The sequence below is a fragment of the Xiphophorus couchianus genome, chromosome 16, assembly GCF_001444195.1.
Source record: "Xiphophorus couchianus chromosome 16, X_couchianus-1.0, whole genome shotgun sequence".
In the NCBI taxonomy this organism is placed as follows: domain Eukaryota; kingdom Metazoa; phylum Chordata; class Actinopteri; order Cyprinodontiformes; family Poeciliidae; genus Xiphophorus; species Xiphophorus couchianus.
In genome coordinates, this window is record NC_040243.1 from 12,143,446 (window position 1) to 12,169,016 (window position 25,571).

At 39.6% G+C, this 25,571-nt stretch overlaps 2 protein-coding genes across 3 annotated transcripts in view; one reads left to right on the forward strand and one right to left on the reverse strand.

Moving 5' to 3' along the window:
- The window catches only part of LOC114160065 (mitochondrial import inner membrane translocase subunit TIM16-like), a 111,252-nt gene that overhangs the window by 55,261 nt on the left and 30,420 nt on the right, over positions 1-25,571 (forward strand). The gene's annotated exons all lie outside the window — the stretch shown is intronic.
- vasnb (vasorin b) lies at positions 3,687-24,498 on the reverse strand. The gene is made up of 3 exons (XM_028042441.1): positions 24,188-24,498; positions 17,097-17,174; positions 3,687-6,803 (listed from the first exon to the last, which is right to left on the reverse strand). The coding sequence occupies exon 3, from the start codon at positions 6,794-6,796 to the stop codon at positions 4,712-4,714; it is 2,085 nt and encodes a 694-aa protein (XP_027898242.1). The 5' UTR covers positions 6,797-6,803; positions 17,097-17,174; positions 24,188-24,498; the 3' UTR covers positions 3,687-4,711.

Sequence of the window (25,571 nt, forward strand, 5' to 3'; positions counted from 1 at the left end):
TAAAATAAATGCTTAATGTATTGAAACATTTGAAAACAGTCGTTTTCATTTTTAGTGCAAGCGTGCATAGATTTATGGCCCACAGTTGCTTCTTCTTTAGACAAGAATAGCAAGGAGGTGAAAAAAGAATATTGTAAAGGAAATGTGTAATTAATTTCACGATGACTTTTAGTCGGCAGGAAATTCGTCCCTTGAACCATTTATGGTGATCTCTTAGCGGTGTGGTATAAATTTAATGTGAGATTTGATGCTAAGTTGAAAGTTGAGTCCCAGAGGCATGAATTATCTAAAAGCTCAACAAAACACAATAATATAACTAAAGAAGGAACAGAAACAGACTAAAGAGTACAAACAAACCCATTGTGTTGGACAAAAGCATTCTTGATTTGTTTTGCACAATCTTTATATTTGTTTTTTTTTTTCGTTGCCCGAACTATTAGCACAGTCGGCTTAAGGGTCTTAAAAAGTATTTTTTCCGTCTGTGTTGAGATTTAGCTCACATTTGAATGTTTTAGATCATTAAACTAATTTTTATATTAGATAACATATCTAATATCTTTTTATCAGATAAAAATATTATGAGTGTATATACAAAAAAGCATTTTTTAAATTTATTTTATTTACTAAGGAGAAAATTTCATTAGTTTATTAGCAGTTGTTGCCGTCTTTCTGCACTCATAGAGCTCAACCACTTTGAATTCTGTCCTTGAATGTCTTTAGATTGGGACATGTGTTGCTTTTCTAGATCTTTTAGCCAGCTTCATACTGTTGAAATGGTCCTATGTATGTAATTTCTTGATTCTATAAGTTAGGAAGTAATCAGGCCTGAGACAGTCTAAGGAAACCTGCACCAAAAAGGTCTAATCACAGTTAATTGACGATTTAACTTAATAGTCTGTAATTGCTTCTATGAACCTAGTCCTCAGTGTCCCTCCTTATAACCCAGAGGACAAAGACATCCATTGCTAAAAGTCCAGTTTGAAGCATCCCAGATCATACCCAGATCTGGGTGTGATAAAAGTAGTAGTTCTTTTATTCTTCCCTCATGGCTAATGATGACCAATTAGTATCAGTATATTAGAGGGGATGTAACAGATTGGGCGAAGGGTAAATTTTACAAGCATCTTGGTAGGCAGGGAAAGTTTAATTTAGTAATATCGAGTGGGTTTGTTGTATCTCGTAATTCACCGAGATACGTCTTTTCTCTGAAAAACTGAACATATTTTGCCAGCATGAGGGGAGTGGTGCTGTTTTATGGGTTTGTGTTTGGCGTGGAACATCACACAACAGCTCCAAGCTATGGGAAAATCTATATTCATGTTTTTATCTGTTTGTGTGTGTGTAGATCCTACGTCCATGCCCTACCAACTCCCTTTACATATAAAACAACTGGGTGGTCATCCTGTTCAGTACAGGAGTCTGCAAACAATGCTCACTCAGTTGGTTTATAGCAATCACAATGGTTACATTCACTTACTACCTGAATCTAAATGTTTTTAATTATATTCCTTTACTTCCATTTTGCCTCGAGCTTAGGCGTAAGTCCAAGATCTTCTTTTTACAGTTCTCGTCATAAATCAGCGTGGGTTGTATTTACTTAGGAAAACCACTCACTGCTGGAGAGAAAGAGGTAAAAAAAAATATTTTGTACAACATTTATGCTTTAAGATGTCGGCATTTAATGACTTGTACTCTTAGAAAAAGGAAACCTATAGTTGCACAAATCTGGTTGTTTTTAACACAAGAGGGGGTGACAGGAAATTATGTAGTTGTTGTTTCTGTGGAAATTTACTTACGTTCAGCACCTTGCAAAAGTTTGCATACCCCTTAGACTTTTTCACATTTTCTCACATTATAAAAAATGTATTTTGTTGGATATTTTTTATCTTTATACTTTAATTTTTACATAGAGTAGTGCATGATTTTGAAGTGGAAAAAAAAACTATTCCTAATTGTGTTCATCCTTAAATAACTTCTAGTGAAAACAATTGCATTAAGAGATTTTCCACAAGCCATGCAGTTGATAGAGTCCCTGATGTAGTTCCAGTAAATTTGGTATAAAGCATTTACTTGTGGGAGACTGACCTGAAGAAAACTCTGTAATGATGCACTATTTTGTGTGAGTCTAATGATATAAAATCTCATTGAAATACATTTGTGGTTTTAATGAAACAAAAGGTAGAAAAGGTCCCCAGTGGTATAAGTTTGGGTTTTTTTGCAATGTCTTTCCTGCTTCCTTGTCTTTTGACACAAGCTTTGCTTTTTTCTGTCATAGTTGTAATGGAGGCTGGTAAAATAAATGGATTTTGCAGCTCCTGTTTTGTATTGTATTTTCTGACATAGGCCAAAATAGCTTTTGTTTCTATAATTGCTAAAATTATTTCTTGTCCTTTTTAATTTTACCTCAGTGGAAAACTCTGGTAGAAGTAGGGAGTAGAGTGCCAGCTAAGAAATGGCGAGCTCACTAAGTGATAAGTTGTTTGCTTTCAGAGTGACTTTGAGTGATTGTGGAGGCACGTTAAGGCATCTCCTGAGTGTTTGGAGTAGGCTGATTCAAGAATAGGCTAACTAAACGTTTTTCACAAGCATGAAATGAGGTTGTTGGAATTTCATGTTTAGAAGTTCATTTATTTGTTTAAGTAACTAGCTTTAGACATCAGTTTATGGATTTTGGCACTTGAAACTGTTTGCATGGGTTTACTTTAAAATTCACATTTTCACAGCCAAACCATGTTGAGTGATATATTGCTATTTTATACCTGCATTTGGAGTTTTCTTCCCTTCTTTCACTGCACACCCCCTCCAGTTATGACTTCCTCTCGCTCTAAGTGATGGTGTAACAGAGAAGCTAATGACAAACACATTCTCTACATTCCCACCTTCCCTCCCTCCTAATATGAACCATCCTTTCAATGACCAAACTCTAAGTACAGGGGGAAAAAAACACCAAAAACTTACTTTTAGGTATTTATTTAATGTAAATATCACTTTTTTTCCATTTATACAAATAAGTTCACACAATAAAAAAAAAAAAAGCAATACGTAATAAAGAATTTCCCTAAATAATAAGGAAAAAAATAACACATTGAAAATACCTTTGGCTATTCTCAATGTTATCTATTTTACAGACAAATATTCCAGTTTGCTACTCTTGTTTTAAAGGCTTTTGGGTTTGTGTAGGATCAGTAAGGGAAATACTACGGGTAAGTAAAAAGGCAGTCACGGATGTGTCTTTGGTGCGTTTGCCAGCAAATAGTTATTGTGGCTCGGAGTACGCCAACGCATGAGGGCATATTAAGGAAGTAAATGATAGCAACTTGATGTCTGTTGTTTTTGTTTTCACAAGACAGAACATGTAGTTGGATTATCACAGTTGCTTAAACAAACAGTATTTACTATCATTCTTTGCGTAAGATTCACAGATACGGATCTTGGCTCTCCCCGGGTCTTTTTGATGATCTTCCAGTGGATCTCTGCAAATCTCATTTTCTTTTCAAATAGTTTGGACACCAAATGACATTTGCATAGTGTGGCTAGATACAAGCATGCAAAGCTGGTGTCTCCCCTGTCAAAAGGTAACAGCTCTTATCACGCCATTGAGCATGCCATTTTTTCTCAAATGAAACGCAGAACATATGAACTTTGCTTTGCTCATTTTACCACCAGACCATTAACTGTGTTTTACTGAAGTTGTCTTAAACAAATAGCTGAGTTACCTTAAAATGAGACATAAACAATAAATAAAGTCACTGGAGACTTATGTGATGCATTTTCAGCAAAGTAAATGTCATAGGTGTTTAAAAACAGTGCATTGAACATAGAATTACAAGACCTTCAGTCCTTTCCTTTCCTCTGTACCTTGTAATCCTGCTTCTCTTCTCCTCTTTATAATGGGGGGATTTAGTCTTTGTTTGTTCCAGACTCCCATCTACTCAGACTGTCTGATATTCTGGGGGTAAAACCCTATGACTGACTTTACTGGTACCAAATGAGTTTTAATCTTCAAAGATTTTAATCTGATGTTTCGTCTGTTAGTCACAAGAAGTGAGTTGGGGAGGTGGTCTATGGTGGGTTTTAAGGGGTTTTAACATCACAATATTTAACAATAATAAAAAAATACAAGTATTTAAAAAAAACATGTTTATAAAACAATTTCATCCAAATAAAGCAATACAAGCATCAGTTATTTTCTCTGTACAACTTCATTTGGTGGGTTAAAAGATCATTCACAGCATACACTGATCCCTTCTGGTAAATATTGAAGAGTTTGCACCCCGCCTCAAAACCAACTACTGAGACTGTTCATGCTGCTTTCTGTTATGGGGAACGGCAGTACAAGCTCATTTCAGTGCACATAAAGGAGTGCATGAGCTTTTAAAGTGTCCCAACCCTAAATTGCAGCCAAAAACAATAGTCTCAGGATCACAGCATGTTGGTTTATAGACATTGTTACATTTAGCATAGAAACACCATTGGTGGATTCTAAAGTCCAAGCATAAAGTGTTACCAAGTTTTAGTCTCTTCTTGGACAACCATAGAACAGTGAGTTGATAGTAAGTCCAGCTTCTTTTTTGCTGATTAGTTGCCTGATTCTGTGTCCTCCTCTTTGAACCAGAAGACCTTGCTCTATATGTTCTGATTATTCCACTTGACAGGACACAGCAGATGAAATACAACTCATCTTTTAGACATAAGTCATCAAGGCCTGTTGTCAAAAGTAAGAAGGCTTGTGCATGGGCATATTGTTATTTGATGAACAATGATCTTGTATTAATAACACCTCATACTCCACATTACTTGTTTGGACAGAAGGTTCAGGGATCATAAGTTGTGGCTGCTTGTGAAACAGTGCTCCATTATCCAAACCGGCTTTAACTCCATCCATCCCCAACTGGGAGGGTTCACAATCTAGATCCAGGTGGGTCTTGGCTCTCCTTCTCCGAAGAAAGCAAACCGTTGCCACTGCTATCGCTATGAGGAAAAGTAGTATCATGATAGCATATGCAGGCACAAGCATTGTGCCTGCATATGCACTGGTGTCAATTTGTGCACCAGTGCCAGAAGATCCAGGTTTGGTATGAGCCTGAGTGCAAACACTCTCAGCATCACTAGCAGCACCTATAGGACTGACACATACGTTGTAGGTGGAATTGGGTTTCAAACCTCGAAGTGTGTACTCTTGGAATGTTATTGGAAGGTTGAGTGGAATTGGTCTGCGGTCAGGCCCAGAGAGGTTTCTGTAGGTCAGACGGATTCCACGGATGTGAGGCCGCATTTTAACATAGCGATGAAGATCTATCAGAATTGATGTGGCTGTCGCTTGATGTGAAGTGATGTCTGGTGTCTTTGCGACGATGGTGGACTTGGATGGAACAGCTTCAGTTGGATAAGTTGAAGAGCGGCTCTGGATTTCACAAAATTGTCCAGATGTGCCATGTGAACAGGCACAAACAAATGGACCACGGAGAGTCCACTGACATGTGCCTCCATTGAGACAAGGATAGTTGGGACAGAACTGCTTTTCTTCAACTAGGTCAATACTGCTGCTGCTTGGAGATGCAGGGACAGAAGGCAGAGGAATATCACCACTTTTGCTAGGTGTCTTTTCACTGGCTCTGGGGACTTGGATAGGTCTGGTAGTAGTTGGTAATGTGGTAACAGGACCAGGCAGGGTGGTAGTTGTGGTTTTGATAGTAGTAGTCGTCATTGCAGTTGTGGTTGGGCAGCCAAAATCTCTTGTTTCCAGTCTTTCTAATACTTTTCCAGCACTGATGGGTGGAAAATGACAGCGCGTCTCCTCTGTTCTCTCCAGGGTGATGCTCTGCATTCTAAGCCATCTTGGGAACCATGCTAGGTTGCAAAGACAGTTGAAGGGATTTTCGGCAATTGCTAGTTTTTCTAAATGGGGGAAGAGCTGGGAAAACTCCTCAGGAAGACCTTGTATACTGAGACTGCTTATGTCCAGCTCTGTTAACTCACCAAGGTTTTGCAGGTCCTCAATCTTTGGAGGGCCCATTGGGTTGCCAGCAAGATTGAGATGAAACAGCCCTGGTGTCTCTCTTAGTGCTGAGGGGAAAGACTCGAGTTTGTTTTCTGAAATGTCCAGTTCATGAAGATTCTTTAAATTTCTTATAAGCTCATTATTTAGGCTGGTAAGTCCAACACCACCAAGTCTGAGTGACTCCAGGTTGGGGGTCTGAAGCTTGGAAGTATTTAAAGAGGGTAAGACATTAAAACGAAGGTCGAGCAGTAGTAGTTTGGGTAATGAGAGGAGGGGCAGGGTTGTCAATGCATTACCTTGTAATTTGAGTTCCAGAAGGTTCTCCAAGCCATTAAATGCAGCTGGATGAATCTTCTCTATATGATTGCTATACAAATAAAGGCGCTCCAACTGCGGCATTCCATGGAAGCATTTTTCTGAAATGTGGGTGATCTGGTTGGATGACAAGTCCAGATTTTTTAAAGAGCTCAATGGCTCAAACACTCTTTCAGGAAGACCAGTAAGTTTGTTTTGACTCAGATCCAGCATTTCCAAGTTAAGTAGTCCATTGAAGTCCTCAGCTGTAATGCCTTCAATCCCATTGGCAAACAGGAAGAGGTTTTTGGTTGATGAGTCCAATTCGCCAGGAATGGTAGAGGAGCGTCTTCGGGAACATAAAATGCTCCCTGGAATGGCACACAAGCAATCATCTGGACAGTTGCTGGAAAGGAGGCCATCAGGAAGGATGAGGAGGAGCAGAAAGGACATCAATGGACTGAGAAAGATCTTCATGGTGCAGAATCTCTCTCGGGCCATGCTTTGCCTAAGACAAGAAAAACAAAAACAGTTATCAATTGGGCTCTTGGAAATATTCTGTATAAAAGAAAGATAAGGAAAGCCTTAACATAACTTTGTAATTAGGCAAAGGCAAGTTTAATTTTGTCAACTGAGTACTAAGAACCTTGCATTTTAGGACCATAATCAAAGACTTCTGACTCCAAGAATAGAGCCTTGTGATTTCTGCTTTTAGATTCAGAAGCACAACACTGATTTTTGTCCATGCCGACACCGGTCTAAGTCAGAAATTACATATATACTTGTCTTAACTTAGTTTAGTTCTCTGAACCTCAAGAATCTGTGAAACTGGTAAAAGCAACAATTAACATTCTGTTCACTCCAGTTTTGTCCCATCATACAAAGTCATGTTTGAGTGGCTGCATGAATACCGTGCTGCATGTAGCAAAACATCCGCGGATGATTTATTTGTAGCCTACTAAACGTGAACAAGAACTGATATTCTGGAACTGCCTTCCCACATATAGGCACAAGATAAACATTTTCCGTGTCATCCAGACTGACTGCCTGTGATAGTTGCCAAACAAGTGCCTCTTCAACATTAAGAGTTGAAATATACTGATAAAGATGAATAGACTTTAAAAAAGATACATTCCCATGCTTTAAGCCATTTCACCTGAGTCCAAGCTTTTTAAAACAAATGCTGAAGTGGAGTGTCAGCACGCTACTTCAAAGGATGATGGAAAGGAGAGGGGAATAGGAATGAGTGGGAGATGAAGAAGAAACCAGTTTCAAACAAGTCTGTGTAGCCGTTTATCATCCAGTGCTATCAAGTGAGACAAGCATGCGGGTAGAAGCAACATGTATCTGCTGAACATTGCCCAAAAGTAAGAGAAAAAGATAATTAAATGCACTTTTGCTTTATTGCCCCAAAGTGACTCTAAACTTTTCTATCCCAACTCAATATTTTTTAAGAATAAGGACTTCATTTCCAAACCTATGTAGTTAAATTTATAATATGTTGTATGTTTTACAGTTTGAATGCTATAGAGAATTTGTCAGGCTTTAAAAGGTGCAGTTGTTGCCTGCACAAAGTTTCTTTGTGCAGACTTTGCCAAACACCTCGATAGCACCCAACTTTTGGAACCAAGAATCTTCTACACAGCACAATGAGAACATTGTGTTCTCTCGACTCATGACTGATGCAACCCATTTCATCAGAAATTTTAAACATGTAAATATTTACTTCAGAAGCATGGTAATACTATGTGGAAATTCCTCATGAGGTGCAAGTCAGCTAGTTTATAGACAAGATTATTCTCAATTTTGTTTCTTTGTTCTGTTAAGTATTGAAAAAAACTAATGTAACATTTCATGTTTCTTTTTCATGTATCTCATTTGTATAGAGAACAATCTAACATTGAAATAAAAAAAATCTATAAAATGATGACATGTTGCTGTAGTTGGATTCTGATTTACTGGGTCTTTTTTATGTTTTGTCCTGTTGCACCAAAACAAAATATGTTCCAATTGTATTTTTTAGTCATAGACCAACCCTAAGTAGCAAACAGTTGCAGAGTGGAAGGAAAAATATGTAATTATAGTTTAAATGGGTTTTTTTCCCCCCAAAAAAGTCTGAAAAGTGTGGTGCGTATCTATATCGGTTCAGAGTCACCATCTACAAACAGGAGAAAAGCCCTTTCCAGATCTGCACAGCAACTGTGCAAAAACTCCACTCAGACATAGATTTGTTTATGGAAAACCTTTTTCAAAAAGTAATGACAGCATCTGATGGTAATAGCTCGCTGCTGGCTACAAATGAATGAGCAGCAGCAGAGGTGAAGGGCTGCAGTTAACCCATAATTTACTCTCAGGGGCCTGCAGGCGTTTGTGTTAAACAGAGTTCTATAAAAGTCGTGTTTCAGAGTGAGTAGTTCAGTAAGAGTCCAAAGTAACAGCATTTTATATGCTTGTTTTGGAAATTAAATTAGTTTTTGATATAAAAACTTAATTCAAATCTCACTTGTCACTAGACTGTATTTAGAGGTTTGCAGTACAGTGAGGGATTATGAAATAATTTGTTATTGATCTTATGGAAATTAAGAGATCTCAAAAGATAACCAGAAGACAGGGGAACAGGGAGAATCAAACAACAGCTAGATAGGATGCTTGTTTTCTTAAACCTAAGAACTAAATCAAAACTTTACCAATATTCTGGGCAAAAGGAAAGTGTCCAGAGCCAGAATACACAGCAACATCAAGCAGCTTTAGAAAAGCAAAAGCACCACAAGGATAAAACCGAGAATATTTCCCTTAAAAATAATCATTGCGGTATTTCTACCGCTGCTTCCTCGGGGATAGAATGTTTATTTGAGTGTGCCTCACTCCAAACTGGGCCAGGCACATCTGATAAAACCCAGCGGAGGAGAAACTGTAGCGGAGGTGGATGGGGAGGGATTCGGCCCGATCTCAGATAAACTGGAACTTGAAAGGTTAGATTCTGCTGTTGTCTTTTCTCTTTGGCTGCAGCAGGCCCGTGCTGATCGGCAGCTCAGATACGGTGCAGCTGGGACGTTGCTGCTGTAGTGAGTGATTGCTGTGAGTGGAGGTGCAGAGAGAGATAGTAGAAAGGCAAGTTGTAATCCCGCACATAGTGGAGGAATGCCCCCCTCCTGACTTGTCGTCCTCCTTTTTCGACTTGTAATTTCCTTTTCTCTCCCCTGTGCACTTGAAACATTCCTGAGGCAGGCAGTTTGGGAAAAAAAAGTGATCTTGGCTCTGTGGTTGGCTTTTTAAGATTTGCAGGAAGCTTTTTGGGGGTTTATAAACAAAGGATTGGATTCATCGCAGATCCATTAAAATCTGTTCGTGAGTCTGACATTGTTTGGTTTTATTAGAAGAAAAACTTGTTGGCAGGTGAACATGTGGGCCTGAAAATGTGCCAAAACTCTGAATTACGGAGCATGTGAACTTCTTTGTGTTGCTCAAAGTGACAAACATAATTCAGCACTTTGGAAAACTGAAGAGGCATAAGGGATAATCACATTTCCCCTCTCCTCTAGCTCTCTTATTATCCAGAAGAGATAAGAGCAGGTTTCTGTCAGCGGGGCCTCAAATTCAATAAGGTCTGACTTTAGACTGGTGAAGTGGGCTTCAGCAATTAAATCCCAGCAGCCCAGCGGGCTAAAGACAGGGTCAAGAGTCCCTGTCTTTAGGGCTGAAGGCTAACAACAATGTGTGGACAAGTTGGGCCAGAGACGAAACGAGCGAATGATGCTGGCTGACAGTTCTGGATAAGGCTGCGCACAGACTAGATACTGCCATCAAAGAGACTTTTTATTTCAGTGACCTTGTCTTTTCACAGGAAAACAGCTTGTGGTATGTGCATGCTCTACATCGTCCCAGTTCCCTTCCACATTCAGCAACGTCTTTGCTACCAGATGGATTCTGTTATCCACAATCAAGCAGACTTATCCGTCAACATGACAAAAGAGCCAAGGGAAAAATGGAAAGGTGAAGCAACGGTATCTGAGTTGAAAAAAGATCACTTGAGAAGCAACAAGAGGGAGAATAGAGCCAACACATTTAGCACATATATACATGTAAAAATTTCATGTTACTGTGAGACTGCCAATGCATAGAGACTGATGTGTCTCTTATGTAGTGTTTTATTTTTGGTTGTACATGTCAAACTGTGTTAGATATTGTTACCCTATGGAAAAATGAGAGGCTCAGAATAACTGAATTTAAAAAAACTATTGGCTGACTTTAAATTTTATGCTTGTAAAAGCAACCAGACAGCAACCATCTAATTAAACAGAAAAAAGACATCTAAATATGTGTTCACCAGCATAACTTTGCATCAAGGTCTATCAAGTAACAGGAACAAAGATTAAATTTTACTGTCAGCATAGTAATAGTCACACTTAAAATATCACTGAGAATGCTCATCCTGAAGCCCCTCTGATCACTGCGATCTGTCGAGGTTGGACTGGGATTAAAGCCTCCAGATTTTCTACAATGTGCACAAACTAGAGATTTCAGTCTGATCCCAAGATAATATTTAGCTTCAAAAGCAACTTTAGCAGGTCTTCATTAGGTATGTATACCCCTCGAATACTTTTGTAAGGTAAAACGCTTAAATCTTATTTTATTGGGATTCCCTGTGCTGGTCTAACATAAAGTAGTTCATGATTGCAAAGTGGAAGTATGTATTTTTTGAGAATGAAAATGTAGCCTGGCTTTTAATTGCTGACCTGCTTCCCTTTATCTACTGAATAAAAGCGTCCCCGCACCATGATGCAGCCACCCCCAACATGTGCAGTGTTAATCTTTTGCCACATATAATATTATTTTGCATGTATGTAGATCAATGAGTTTACTCTAGGTGTCATCTAAGTAGAGCACCTTTAAAGTAGACACTTTAAGGTTTCCAACTTTTCTATATGAGCAGTTTCCTGTCTTTGCTGAAGAAAAGCCCCACACAGCAAAACGCTGGACCCACCGTGATTCTTCTTGAAGCAAAATATATAAAAGTTAGAGGTATGAATACTTTTTCAAGGCTTTTTTAAACAATTTTTACTCATTTTCCACTTTATGACATCAATTTCTGGTAGAATAGTTTGTTTTTTGTTTGAAAGGAAGTCCTTTTCATCTTAAGATTTATGATTTGGAACTGTTTTAAGAACAGTGTGAAGCAATACCATTCGAGCATACAGCTTGAGGGCTTGAAAGAGAGCATAATATACAAGTGCAGGGGTTAATGTCAGGGTAGACTCACGGTAAAAATCCCAAGATCGGGATGCATTTGCTGCACTATATGAGAACTCGGGGCACCTCTGTGTTTGATGTAGAGATACCAGTGAGTGGTTTACATTTTAGCTCGTTCTCATCTGCTATAAAATTACAAACAAGACCTGAAAGCCAAACAGTCATTCAACAGCCAGATAGCATCAGTTCAAAGGACGACAAAGCCCATAAGCTTGTGAGACACGGCACAACTCCTCAGGGTCAGAGGTTAGGCTCAGATTAGTGTTTCCACTTCTGCATTCTATCCAGCAACCTTTGTTGCAACGCTGACCCACACAACACAGTTAACATCCTCTGTTGGATAGAGTCGCACGCCCATCTCCAGTTACAATCATATACCTGCGCCTCGTCTCAACAGGTGCCTTTTTTCTCTGCTCCTCCAGTAGAGATGTGAAACCCCAAACCCTCTGGAGTGTGTCTGACTAAACGATACAACCAGGACTGAAAACCCAGAGGAGGAAACCAGAGGAGGCTGGTGGCAGAGTCTTGTCTGCAAGAGAGCACTTGTGGAGTCTGCATCTGCCTCCTCTGAGCTTTGGAGCGCAGAGGTCATGTTGTGTGCGCTCTAAACGGAAACGTGGATCATTTCCTTTTGTTTTATTGCTAAAGGATATGACATATGGTTTAGTACATGCTAGATCAGATTTTTTGCTTTTAAATAAGCACAGACTCCGACTGAGGCCAGACACACTGTCCACTTGTTTCCCCTCGGTCACGACACGAGTCTTTCGTCATAGTCTCCTGCCCTGTGACCCTCTGAAGACAGCAACTCGCGGTTGCTTTTGTCTCACGGCTCTGCACATCTGCTGAAGACCTTCACCACAAGGCGCTCACGTTACACAGAGGACACAGGATTCCAGCGTACCACTGACAACCTGTCCTTTGATCCGCTTTCTCAAAGTGGTGTTTTACACCCACAGCTTTTGTTAGTCCTGTGCCTCGCGTCTCTTATTCATCCTTTTGTGTCAGACACAATAACAAACCACAGCACTGCAGAGGTCGCAGCCTGCTCAGGCCAAAAGCTTCACATCACCAGGAAACCGTATAAGCAGAGACTGGTTGTGACGAATCTAGACCCTTTCCAGACTTTGGCCTTGTGCTTTCATTTTCCGTTCGTCCAGTCACTATCAAAACCTTATTGTTCGTGTTGGCAGCATTTTACAGAGTGCTATGCCACGCTGGTGCAGACATGTAACACAAGCTTAGCCACAGTTGAATTGGGTCGATTAAAGCTTCTAAGAATAATCAAGTTTGAAGAAGGAGATTCTTTGTGTTTTGTGCTTGTTTTTTTGTTATGAAGAAGCTGGAAGGACCAGTTAGTTCAGTCAGCCACAAGCCTACAGTTACATTCACATGCCGACAGTCATCCTTCCTGAGTGACATTCATTCCATCTACATAATGCTAGTTTGTCTCCTGGCTATTATGATGCCTTTCTACCTGACATTGCACACCATGCATACTTCTCATGCTATGTAGTTTTCCTCAGCACCACTACAAACAGGACAAGACTTCCACATTAATCAAAATAATGATGAAAAGATGTAGTTATGTCTATTTGTGCAACTTGATTTTGACCATTTCCCCCCTTTGTGGAAAATCAACATGTAAGGGATCAATAAAGAGCTGGAGGCTATGTGACTTAGTCAGGCTTACTAGAGTGAATGACTGGTAGCCCGACCATTATTGTTAAACAAACAATGTCACACGTTCTCACTGAGGAAAATTATCCCTTTGCCTCTTTACTTGTCTGTCAGCATGTCTGAGTCATATGCTGTCTGCCTTATCCAAATGTGTACTCCGGATACCAAGAAGTCACATTTGTTTAAGCTGGTTGTCTAGAAGCACTAAAATATTCTGTTTTGTCCTGTTCTTGCTTAACGCCTCTGCTCAAAACTTTTTTAAAAAACATTTTCGGTATTGGTTTGTTCATGACGAGTATGACTGGAATCCGATGAAGGCAGGTCTTCTCCACCTGCCAAATCTACCCTGTGAGGGTTTAAAATTTCAAGGGAGTTCAAAAGCAGTGTAATGGTAATCAGTAAAGTTGGCCAGACAACTACTTATTCACTTTGTCAGACTTTGAAGTCTTGTGGAGAAACTACAAGTTTGCACCCTTTTAGAGAAAAACTTTGTCAAATTTCACAACGTAAACACAATATAAAGTAGTATATAATTATTAATTTCTTATAAATGAAAATCTCAAAAGTGTGATCCTGATACTCTTAAATAAAACCTATCTAACTTAACCTCAGTATAAATCAAGCTGTTCTCTGAAGACCTAAAAGGCTTCTAAAAGAATACTGGTAAACAAATAGGCCAGGGAACACAGCTGAAGGTCAGAAATTAGAACTTTAAAGTAGTGTAAGATTATAAAACTACATCCCAAGCATTGAACATATTTGAGGTAAATTCAGATTTGTTGACTATTCAGTATTGATCTGTAAGTTGCCAGTGACGCATACATATTGAGTATATGACAGACAAAGCTACAGGGAGGCATTAAATCCACCTCACAATACTTCTTCTGCTCTAAGAACGCACTGTTGAGGATTTTTGTCAATCTGCCCCAGAGTTTTATTTTCTCTTTAACAAATAATAAAAAAAAAAAACCCAGACATGTGCCATACACACAAGATAAATGTGAACTGGAGATCAGTGGTGCTGATTACAGTGTCACAAAGGAATTTATTGTGAAACTGTTGCCTGCATTGGTGCTGCTCCAGCACTGGGGGAGACTGGAGGTTGGAAAAGGCAGCAGTCAGGCGGTACAGTTTCCCTCCCCACTCCTAGCATGGACAAGCTTCTCCTTCATGGCCTCAGGTACACTCTGTGTCATGAACCAAAACTCTAATTTCTTTGTTGTTTTAATCAAATATGCTGGTTCGTTGGCCAACCATACAGCGTAAGGGAAATACACAATCAAAGCTTAGAGGTCACATCCAAATAATGAATACAAATCAAAGCAAACAATTTAAGAGATGATTTAGAGAAGCTGTAAGCACAATAATCATCCAAACAGGTGAGATCCCTAGATCTTTAAAGTCCTACAGCCTATGAGCTCCACTTCCTAGAATTTGGCATAAAGAAAATAAACTACTAACAGTCATTTTATATGTGTAAAAAATGTTCTGTAATTATATTTTAGGTAGACCAATAAATCCAATACGGTTTAAATACCAAATGTTAAAAGTATAAAGGAAACTAAGAGACATAGTGGCCCTTTGTGTGGTTCATGACCCAGATCTGTTCTTTCCGTACACATGACACGTTTATCGGAATTTCAGACAGAAGATACAAATGGTTGCTTTGTTGGAACCGAATAGTAACTTTTGTCAGCAAAAGGAGCAGTTTGTTTGCTCCAAATCAACAGGTCCCTTCATACATCTCTTTAGGTGATCGAAGCAGATTCCTGGGTGAAAAACACACAACGGCGTGTACTCTCTAATGTTTGCTCACACACGTGTGATTGGGCTCAGAGCTTTGATGTGAAAGAGTTTGTTTAAGCATGCGGTAGAGTTACCGTATGGAAGTATCTTGGAACACCCTTGTTTGCTCTTGAGTGTTTGCCTGCGGGTTGAAATAGTAACTTTATTAACCCACAAAAATATCCTAATGTGCTTGTAGTGGGGAGCATTGATAAGAAGCTGTAGCTCAGTCATTTTCACTCATATTTCAACATGTTGTGAAATTGTTGCAGACACCTGCAGGAATACAGGCGTACATCTGGAAAATGATGAGTAAAAGATGCACAGGGTTGTCAACACGCATTGTAATTCAAGGCAAGCTTTTGATGGTAAAAAAAAAAGGATGTGGAATGTGGCCGTTACAGCCAGAAATCAATACTTCACTGCTGCGTCTTTTTCTGCCTATAAGACAGGGATCAGAAAGGAAGAGGAGGAGGAGGTGAGTGAGGACGAGAGAGGGAGGCAATTAGCAGGAGTAGCGATGTGCGTCCAGAGTTCCAGGGAGACTGTGTGCATGTGGGTTTGGCTTTACAAGCCCACACAGTCCCTGTCACAGCTCATTGAAAACTGGAACAGCACAGAGACAGGACGGAGGGTGAAGGGTCAGGAAAAGGTTCGTAAGGTGAACAGAGGATAAGTTGTGTACTGACATCCAATTACTCGGACTGTATAGTGTGAGTGATTAAAAAAACATTCCCCAAAACCAATTCCCAATTTGAGATATCATTAAAGTAAATAAGATCAAAGCTATTGGTATGTTTGAGACCTCAGTAGCTTCAAAGCATTGTAAAATAACAAGACTATACTGGTATTGCGATTGTGTGCTGATTAACTAATTTGCTAATTTTTGTTGTCACTAATTGCAACAGATGTTTTCTTCTGCAAAATAAAGTCAGCTAGACAGAAATTTGTGTCTGTCTATATTTCTGAGTCTTGCCTCTTTCTCCTCCTGGTATTGTTTTCATGTGGCCACTGTTTCTAGAAGTGCTAGGCTAATTTTAGCATGTTTCCTGGCTGTTTTGATCCTAACATGTCTCAACGCAGTTCCAGGTAATGTGTGAACAGGGCTTGGGGAAAAAAAACTCTTTAAACCTCATGAACATTATGAGTAGTGTTTCAGCTGCTCTCTGTGCAGCTTGCTTTACCCTCAGTTGCCTAGGCGCAATGTGCAAAGCAGACCGAGGTAGCTGCGGCAGCCTTTATGATTTCTCATCTACTGTGAATGTCATTTTAAAAGTTGAAAGTCATTTAGATTGTTTTGGAAAACTGTGGAGCCTATTGATAAGATAATTCGTCCTTAGAACCTCAGTGCCTGATATTTTTGGGTATTAAATTTAGTTATAAATTATCACTTACTGGAAAGTGACAATTTCCAGTAAGGAATTGTCACTTTGACTTCTATAACATCAACAGGATCTGCATGAAGGTCCTTATCCATCATGTTATGTAAGGGTCATTTAAAACAATACTCAAAATAACTCAATCATTTGTTAAATTTGAGCATTTGTGTGCCTACAAATTTAAATAGATGCACAATACATGAGCATGAAATTGTTTTTAATACTTATGAAAGGGAAGTAGGAATGGATAAACTGCCTATATTTAAGATTGAAATGATGGTGGCATTGGGAAAAGGAACTGCAACAATTCCTTAAGTTCAGCAAAGAAACAAACTAACGTACGTTTCATACATAGCCTCCTTGTGTCACTGAAATGCTGTATGCTTGGTAAGAGAGCTGCTCTTGTTCTCCTGCCAGTCTTTGTTAACAGGCTCAGAGTGAAAAGGCCTCTTGAGGAATCGGGGTGTTAGAGTTAACGCACTAAAGACCGCCAACAGTGGCTTGTTTGGGATTCTGGATTCAAATATTCCAAGTGCCTATTAATATGACCACATCAGAAATTCTACATTATTTATGAAGTCAAGCTTTTTTCCCCTCTGTAATAATACACAGTGTTCCTGATCTTAACCATGTGTTTGTATTATAGCAGCTGGCCACCTCTTATTTATATTGACACTTTTGTAGTAAAAGCTGCCAGATTCACTTACCCAGTCACGATGCTTCCTCTTCTACCCCTACTCCCCACTTTTTCTTCTTCTTCTACTTCAGTTGCTTTTTTTTTCCACCTGGAAATAAAACAGTTGGATCTGTTAATCAAATCACCTTTACTATGTACAACTGCTCTACTTAGCTGGAAACCAGCCCCTCTGTCATGCACTGTTAATAGCCCACAAGCGAAACAGGAAGTTTTGTTGCTGCTAATTGGTTAAATTCCAGCTGTGTGCAGGAGCATGCTGAGCGGGCAGACCATGTGGCAACACAACAATATGACGGAGCACAGGAAGGGAGGCAAGAATGCGGGTCGACTTCTCGCCTCTTGCATCTGTCAACTCCTTGTCTTAGCTTCATCAACCCATCGTCTGCATGCGTTAATTTAAACTTCATGCCCTCCCACAGTGTGTTCTGTTGGTTTTTTACCAGTGTAGTTCAACCAGTTTGAACTGAAACATTTCTCTGCAGTTTACTTTTTTTTTTTTATTGCTTCACACGTTTATTTGCCTCTGCTGCTAAAACTCAGCATTGGCCACAATGTATTTGTCTTTTACACATTTTCTCCCTATCTGTGATGTTTTAACATGAAATATAGTATGTGTTAATGCAACTTTTTATACATACAGATGAACAATATGACACAGTAAATCTGATTTGGTTCTTAAAAAAAATTCCAATGGATGTATAACTCAGTCAGCTCTGATTGGAGATCAGCTGGTCAAGTACAGAAGAAACTAAACACACCGCTCCATCAAATATGATGGTGGCAGCAGAGACAGGGAATAAGAAAGCTGGTATAAGATAATATGAACATAAATGGATGAGTTTCTACTTGTGTTCTGTAACAACATTAAACCTAAAAAATCCCACTATTTTTTCTCCATACTGACAAAATCTGACAAAAAGTTACCGGTAATCTAAATCCACCTCTTGCAGCTGTTTGTACTGTGGTGAACTTTTTTTTAGTTAAATCAGATAAAGACAAGCGACGTCTATTTCTATCAAAGATCTTGCATCCTATTGTTTTCTCTTTTTATCAAAAGTCTTTCGAATAAAATCAGCAGATCAGACCTCAAACAAAGCTGGAAATAGAAACTGCCCAAAAAAATCCTGATCAGAGTCGTTATATTCATCTCCTCATGTAATTTTCAATTAGTGAATGAAGATTGGACAAAAAAATCCACATTCATACTAATTTTTGGTGTAATATTTTAAGCTGCTTTAAAGCCAATTATTAGTACATCTTATGCATATGTTATTTGAGCTTTCCTCCACTTTTACCAATTGACAGGTGACCTTTATTCATATTTTACAGTATTTACTTTACTGTTTTGTTTCTAGTAAGCCGTGGTTTGTAAATGTAATGCATAGACATTTGATCTGAGTCAGGTTTTAAAAATATGCCACAAACTTTCCTATAACCGATTGTGTAACATATACTTACACATAAGTTTGCATGGCATGCGTCAGTGTACTTACATGTGAAACTAGTTGTTGTTCAATGCATGGTGTGTTTTACACCACCACACAGAAGCCCTGTACTTTCATTACTACTTCTTTGCATAGAAACCCACACAGGTAGATGTACCAATGCATGCTTATGCAGACAAGTTGTGTGAGTAGCCTCTGAATCAGGGAAAGCGTGTGTGCTGACACTTCTGTGGTTAGATTTTTGAGGTCGCTGCCTCTCAGACGATTCCTCAACTGAAGAGTAAATATTTAGCTTTCAAAGTGGAACTCAAAACCTAAAAAGGTGCATCCTTCTTTCAGATGAAGCTCCTGAAACAGTGGTAGCACTAGGTTACTGACAACAGCAGGCCGATTATGCAGCCCAGCATCAAGATCAGCTAATCACAGATGCAGTTTTTTGTTTGGCTTAAGATGTAAGAAGTTGTGAGCCTCCTTCTTGCTCGACTTCCTACCAGTTACATGTCACGACTTGCGCCTCTCTTGTGCTGTTTGGAGCATTGAGTGCTTGGGATTCTGGCTGATCTTTGCTGCCATTCAGATTCAAGCAGACAGGAACAGATTCCCGCTCTTGGCCTGCGTAACTCACAAAGCAGCAACAGATAGCAGCGCTATCTGTGTCACCCTGGCTGCGACTGAAATAGACATTAAGAAAAGAGTGAGCCAGAGAACAAAAGGGTCGACCAACTCAGTGAAAGAAAGTAGATCCGTCCGTCTGTACGTACGTGTCGACTTCTGAGTAAGTCACACATTGTCACACATTTCATATGTGTCATATTTTCAGTGATGTTAAAGCTCTTAGATGCCAACTTAGGAAGTCAGCTGTCTTCTATTCAATGGTAGCCATGCAGGAATTTATCAGCACCCCTGGTAAAAATGTGCAAAAAACATATGTACATTTATCTAGTGGAGGAAAAAGGGACTTTTTATTAGTAATTGACAACAGCTCTCCATATTTATCTGCGGTAAACAAGGGCTTATGCTGTGGGTAGCATATATCAGGGACCTGAATAGAGTACAGCAGTGGTTCCCAATCCTGATCCTCAGGGCATTTATTTTTTTTATGTGTTAGATGTGTCTCTTCTCCAACATTTTTAATTCAAATGATTGAACTATCTCCTCAACATGTCATCAGATGCTGCAGAAGCCTGTGGCAGCAGACTAACACCTGCAACATGCAGGACAGTAGGTGCTGGTTTTATTAAAAACCTCCTCTGTATGCATGTACTAAAATTAAAGGTCACACTTTTCTATTATGTTGCTTGATAAAAGACTCGTAACACATCTCTCCCAGGGATGCCAATAACTGCACTGGCACTGTTGGTGTGTGTTTGTGCCTTGGATCTTTGCTTTCCTTCTGCCTAGTTAGATCCAGTTCATGGATCATCTCCTAATTACAGTGTAGGCCAGAAGTAATTACAACCTTAGATTAAGAGTCATTTCTTCAGTTGTTTTTTTTCCCCCTTTTTTTTACAAACCAGTGCTGAAACGCTGCAATTTGTGATGTATTTCTTTATAGATGAACATCCTTGTTCTCCTTACTCTTTCCCTAACATCCCTCTGGACTTTTATTTTTCTGCTGGGGGGCAGGGGATATCTTCATAGATTTTACATCTTGATTCAGAACTTTTCAGATGTACTCAGCAGACTTGATTCTGCATTCCTTTCAAGAGTTTGCTTCGACATGCTTGTGTGGGTCTGTGTGTGAAAGCGGACGTGGAGGGCAGCCGTTATTTGGGGGGAGTTCTGGGGCCCACTCCAAAGCCCTCAGATCCCTTCGCATGTGTGTGTATATTTATGCGAGGTTTTTGAAGTGGTTCTTCTGAACGCATCATTTGGCTGCATCGGCGAGCTCTTCTTCAATTTAGCTTGGCAGGCGTATGGGCTGGGGTTTGCCTCCACATACCGCTAGTTCAGCACTGATGTTTGAGGCAGAGGCCTTTGAAGCTCGGGGGTTTTACTCAAAACTCCTCTTATAAGTAAAAGCTCCTAGGATGGCAACACCCCTCCTGCTGTGCCACTTCTGAAGGGAGAGGAACAATAACACATCAAGTTTTGACATGAGAAGGATTTGTTCTTCTTGAATTTCCTCCTTGCTAATTGTAACATGTTTTTTTTCCAGGTTTCCCCCCTTTTGACTTACCCCTCCCTGCTTTCTAAGAGCATGCCCCGCTCTTCTACCTTCCCCAGGCCTCCTCGCCTTAGCACCTGACTTTTAACCCTCTAATCCCTCTAATATTGAGGGTCGAATGCTTCAGGCACTCACCCTAATTGGTGCAAAACTGAGTCCTGAAATGTTTGGAAGTTTGGGGAAAGGAGGAATAAAGACATGGATGCATGCAACATTGTGATAAGGTTTCTAATAAGTTGGGTTTCTACCTGTTTTTCTTCCAGAATTTCCAAAAAGTTCTCATTACACTCCATTTTCCAACCATAAATAAGTAAGACAGATAAATGGATGGATGGCTTCAACTTTTAGATAAAGGGATATACATATGGATATGAAATGCTTTCATACTCTTCCAGACTTGGAAAACACCTCAAAAGCCTGACTTTTCCAGACTGCACAGGAACCCTGCTTTTAGTTCGGCTTTAAAAACAACAAATGAAATGTTATGATTGTGGTTTGCAGCAGATTTAGACATCAGCGCTCTTTCCCACCCAAGCTCTTTGGCACAGATAACGAAATGCCAGCCTTGATTTTGTAAAAAAAGAATACCAGATAACGCTCTCACTGACCCAGTGTTGCCAACCAGTCCTGGTAATGTGGTTTCAACATCTCTGTAACAATCTTCATGAAAGCCGGGTCTGTGTTTAATTGTTTGAATCAGATTCTATGACAGAGTCCCTGTTCTCCTCAGTCTGCTTCCCGACCACACACAGACGCAGCTAAAATAACCCGTTCATTGTGAGCAAACCCTCTCCTTCATATTCACACCAACACACAGGAGTGGTACGAATGTTTTGACAAGCTTTGATGTAAACTTTGAAATACTTGCAAGAAAGATGCAGAAGTAACTGTTATCTTTTTTTTCCCACTCCCTCAGAGATCTTTTGGTCTGTCTCTCAGCTCTGAGAGGTCAAAATAACAGCATACACAACAGCCTGAGAATACAATAGTGACTGTCCAGGCACACTTCTGTATTATTTACAACATCAGAAAGTGCCCAGCAGCCCTCTGGTTTGCTGTGGTCACCATGTGCAGCCTCAAATTTCTTCACATTAGTGCAGGAGTAATTGGCCTCCTGTGGCTGATCAGCTATGACTGGTAGTCTAATATATTAACAGATTGCAACCATTACATACTGTCAATGACAGAGGACCTTTTTTTACAACATAATGAGTACCTGCAATGGAGCACTTGGCAATGAAACAAGCAGAGCTCCAGTGATGGGTTAATAGAGGGCTATTGGAGTAGTTAGGTCTGCGGGTTTTTTTGCCCCTAGGAGAATGGAGGCGGTTTTCTGTGCCTCATTATAGGGGTGATTATAGGGACATACAAGATTTTTAAAAAATAGGTTGTTCTTAGCTATTAAGACATTAACCTACCCTGTTGTTCTGTCTGATGTCATGATTCCAACAAAGGCAAGTTTGATCTGTGCATGTTTATACTGGCACCATTATTTGGAAAATGAGCAGGAAAAAAGATGGAACTGTTACTGTTACTTGGGTCTTGTGCGGAGATCGGTTCGAGCATGTCGAGTCACGTCGCTTTATTAGATGTTGGTTTAAACCTGGAGAAGGTCACCCAGAGATTTAATCTTTCAGGAATTTGACCCCGTCGCTCGCAGCTCTGCCGCACGCCTGGCGAAGGAAGCTGACATTTGTCTGATTTCTATTTTTTTACCTTTACTTGCATCTGAGCAACTTGTTCTGGAATGCCTTCAGCTAAATGTCCAAACATTTATACGTTTTGGCAGCTCTGTAACTTGCGCATATTTGGAGTTATGAAGTTATGATGTAATTGAATCATTGCAGCACTGGTAGTCATAGTTGTTGCATATTTTTAATGTTGCAAAATGGCACAAGTCATTGCTTTATGACTGAAGCTTGGCCCAAAAGTTAATCTTATTGTAAGACATGCTTAAAATAGTGTTTATTATTATTCAGCAGTCCTGTAATATCCTGAAAAGGATAATATTTACCCTGAGGGAAGTTTAATCCATGCCAGTCTTAGATTTTCTATGCCTAATATATCACAAGTAACACAAACTTTGTGGCTGCTTAGGGTACTAATAGAACTTTAAAGCTATTTCAGTAATTTCTACACATTTTATACACCGTTTCACAGCTCATTAATAGATGAACATGAAATAACACTAAGTTTAGTAATAACTTTTTGTCAGATTTTGTCAGCATGGAGAAATGTGTGTAACCTTAGTCTCTGAATCAATTAGTTTTTTGTTTGTTTGTTTTACATTCCTGGGTAAAAATCTGGTACCATTTTTGTGGGGGTTGAGGAGAGCTCTCTTTTTTTTGCTGTACCAAGGAGCATTTATTTGAGAGTTAGATAACTTGTAAATATGTTTCTTTAAGTAATAATAATAAATAATATTTGCTTCAGAAGTATGGACAAAAGTAATACCAGAAACCTAAATTTGTTGAATTAACTGTTTACCTACAGAGCAAATATGGGCGTACTCTGATCATCTTAGCTTAGGAAAGTTAATAGAATTATAACAGATTTAGAAAATCGACCAAAAAGTGAAAGCATGTTCATTTAAATTGTGTTTATTTGATATATACTGTAAAGGGTCGGTTTCTGCCATTCAATCCGTTATTGGGTTGCTAGTTAACTGTACATAGAGAATAAGAGTGAGCTGAATATAAAAAGGGAGCCCTAAAAAAAACGTATTCTTAGGGTCCCTTATAACCTTTGACCGCCTCTGCCATCTAAAACTCCCCAAGATTCAAACACATATCTATGTAAATCATGCGCATTGTGTCCCGTTGAGCTCCTCATGTAGTGGGACGCTCCCTGCTGTATGTTCCAAAAACAGCTGTCCTCTGCGGTGAGCACGGCTCGGTGCGGTCTAGACGCTCTGCTCGGTCCCTGCGTGCTGCACGGCGTCCTGCGGTCCAACGCCAGCCCGCCTCGTTACCGCCCCGACGGCTACTTTTGTGCACCGCGCACACGCTATGCTTGGTCCAGTTACAAAACAACACGCTTTTTTTTTGTCACTGATTGTTGACCTGAGGCATTAGATGCAACCGCATCCCCTAACTCATCATCCCAGTAAGGCAGCAGCGTGTCCATGCAGCTTCACGTAAACCTAGTTTTCCGTTGAGTTGAAACATTTGATGCATTTCAATAAAATTCTTATAAGAGATATTGTGACGTTACGCACGTGCGTTCAAATGAGCGCTTTAAGGAAAAAAAAACAAACAATGCTGCCTTTTTTTAAGTTAAAGGTGTTGCAATTAAAGACGAAAATATAACAACTCTAGTCACGTGTATGTCAAAAATGCATAATCTGTTAAGATGTCGTTCGCTGACTATATTATACACATTCCTGCTTTACGCGTCATCTAGTTTGCGCGTCTTGATTCACAACATACTGCCTTAAAGACCTGAGAATAGTTTGTTCATATTTTATTAGTAGATACAGCAGAGTCTTACCCGTAACTTTGTAGAGGTGAAGTTGTAAGAGCGCTGTCGCGCTTGTGTCCGTATCCAAACAGAGCACTTCACCGATGTTAACTCCAAACCTGGTAGTTTTCCGTGTGCGCACGATCTTGCAAGAATAAACGAAAGTATTTTTCTTTCCTTCCCGTGGACGTGTATTGACCTGGGCTATCAAGAACAGTCTTCACCAAACGGTCAGAGAGAGGTAGACCAGCCTCCACGTCAAGGAATGCGCTCAAGTGCCGACTCCCCTGGACAAAAAGCGCTTTATTGGAGAGCAGAGGGAGAGTTGGAGCGGAGCAGGGAGGTAGGTGGGAGGGGCGAGTCCAGGCGCACTCCTGCGCTGACTAAAAGGCAACAAACAACTCACCTTGCAGCCTGGCTTAGGAAAGAAATTCCAGCCTCGTCTTAAACCTACCCTGCAGGACCTGTTCTGAGCAAGAAACGTTACAACTTTCAGTATTATCTGATCCAGAGGTAGATTTTAATTAAAAATACAGGACATTTACTGTTTTCTGCAGTGTCAGTGTTCTTTCATATTCAATTAAAGTGCCCGAGAAAAGTATTCATACCCTTTGAGTCATTTACAACACAAACTTCAATATATTTTAATAGACTTTTATGCCATAGATCAACATAATCTAGACTAACTTGATAGGTATGTATGAGTTACTTTTTTCTTTTTTTTTTTTACAAACAAGTCTGAAAAGTGTGGTGCACATTTGTACTCTCCACCTTTACTGTAATAACCTTAAATAAATTTTAAAGTAACACGTAACCTCCTGAAATCGGTCAATACAATTTTTTTTCCACCTGTGTGAACATTTAAGAAAAACATTGAGAAGTTTGAAGTTTACCACAAGCCATGTAATAGACACAGAAGACAGAGACCAAGTTTTAACTTTCTGACCTTCATATACACTGTGGGGCAGAAACAAAATGTGGCATATCATTCAGAGCACACCATCCCCATTGGGAAACATGGTAATGGAAGCATCATGGTGTGGGGAAGCTTTTCTTCAGCAGGGACAGAGAGTCTTTTTGGATTTGATGGAAAGACGAATGGCGCTGCTGTTAAAACATTGCAAACCTGAAATATTTCTCTATGCTTAGCTCCATCTATCTTTCTATTATTCATGACCAACTTCCCTATTTTTGCAGAAGAAAAATATCCCCACAGCATCATCCTGCCACCCCAATGTTTCACTAGATGATTCATTTTAGTGTTTGCTTGCAGGCCAAAAAATTCAGCTATTGTCCTATATGTGGTTTTTGGTCAACTTTAAACTGGACTTGTTTCAAAAAAATTCAAGTGTGTGGCTGTAAAATGGCAAAATAACTAAAAAAAAAATCCAAAACGTTTGAATAAATTGAGAGT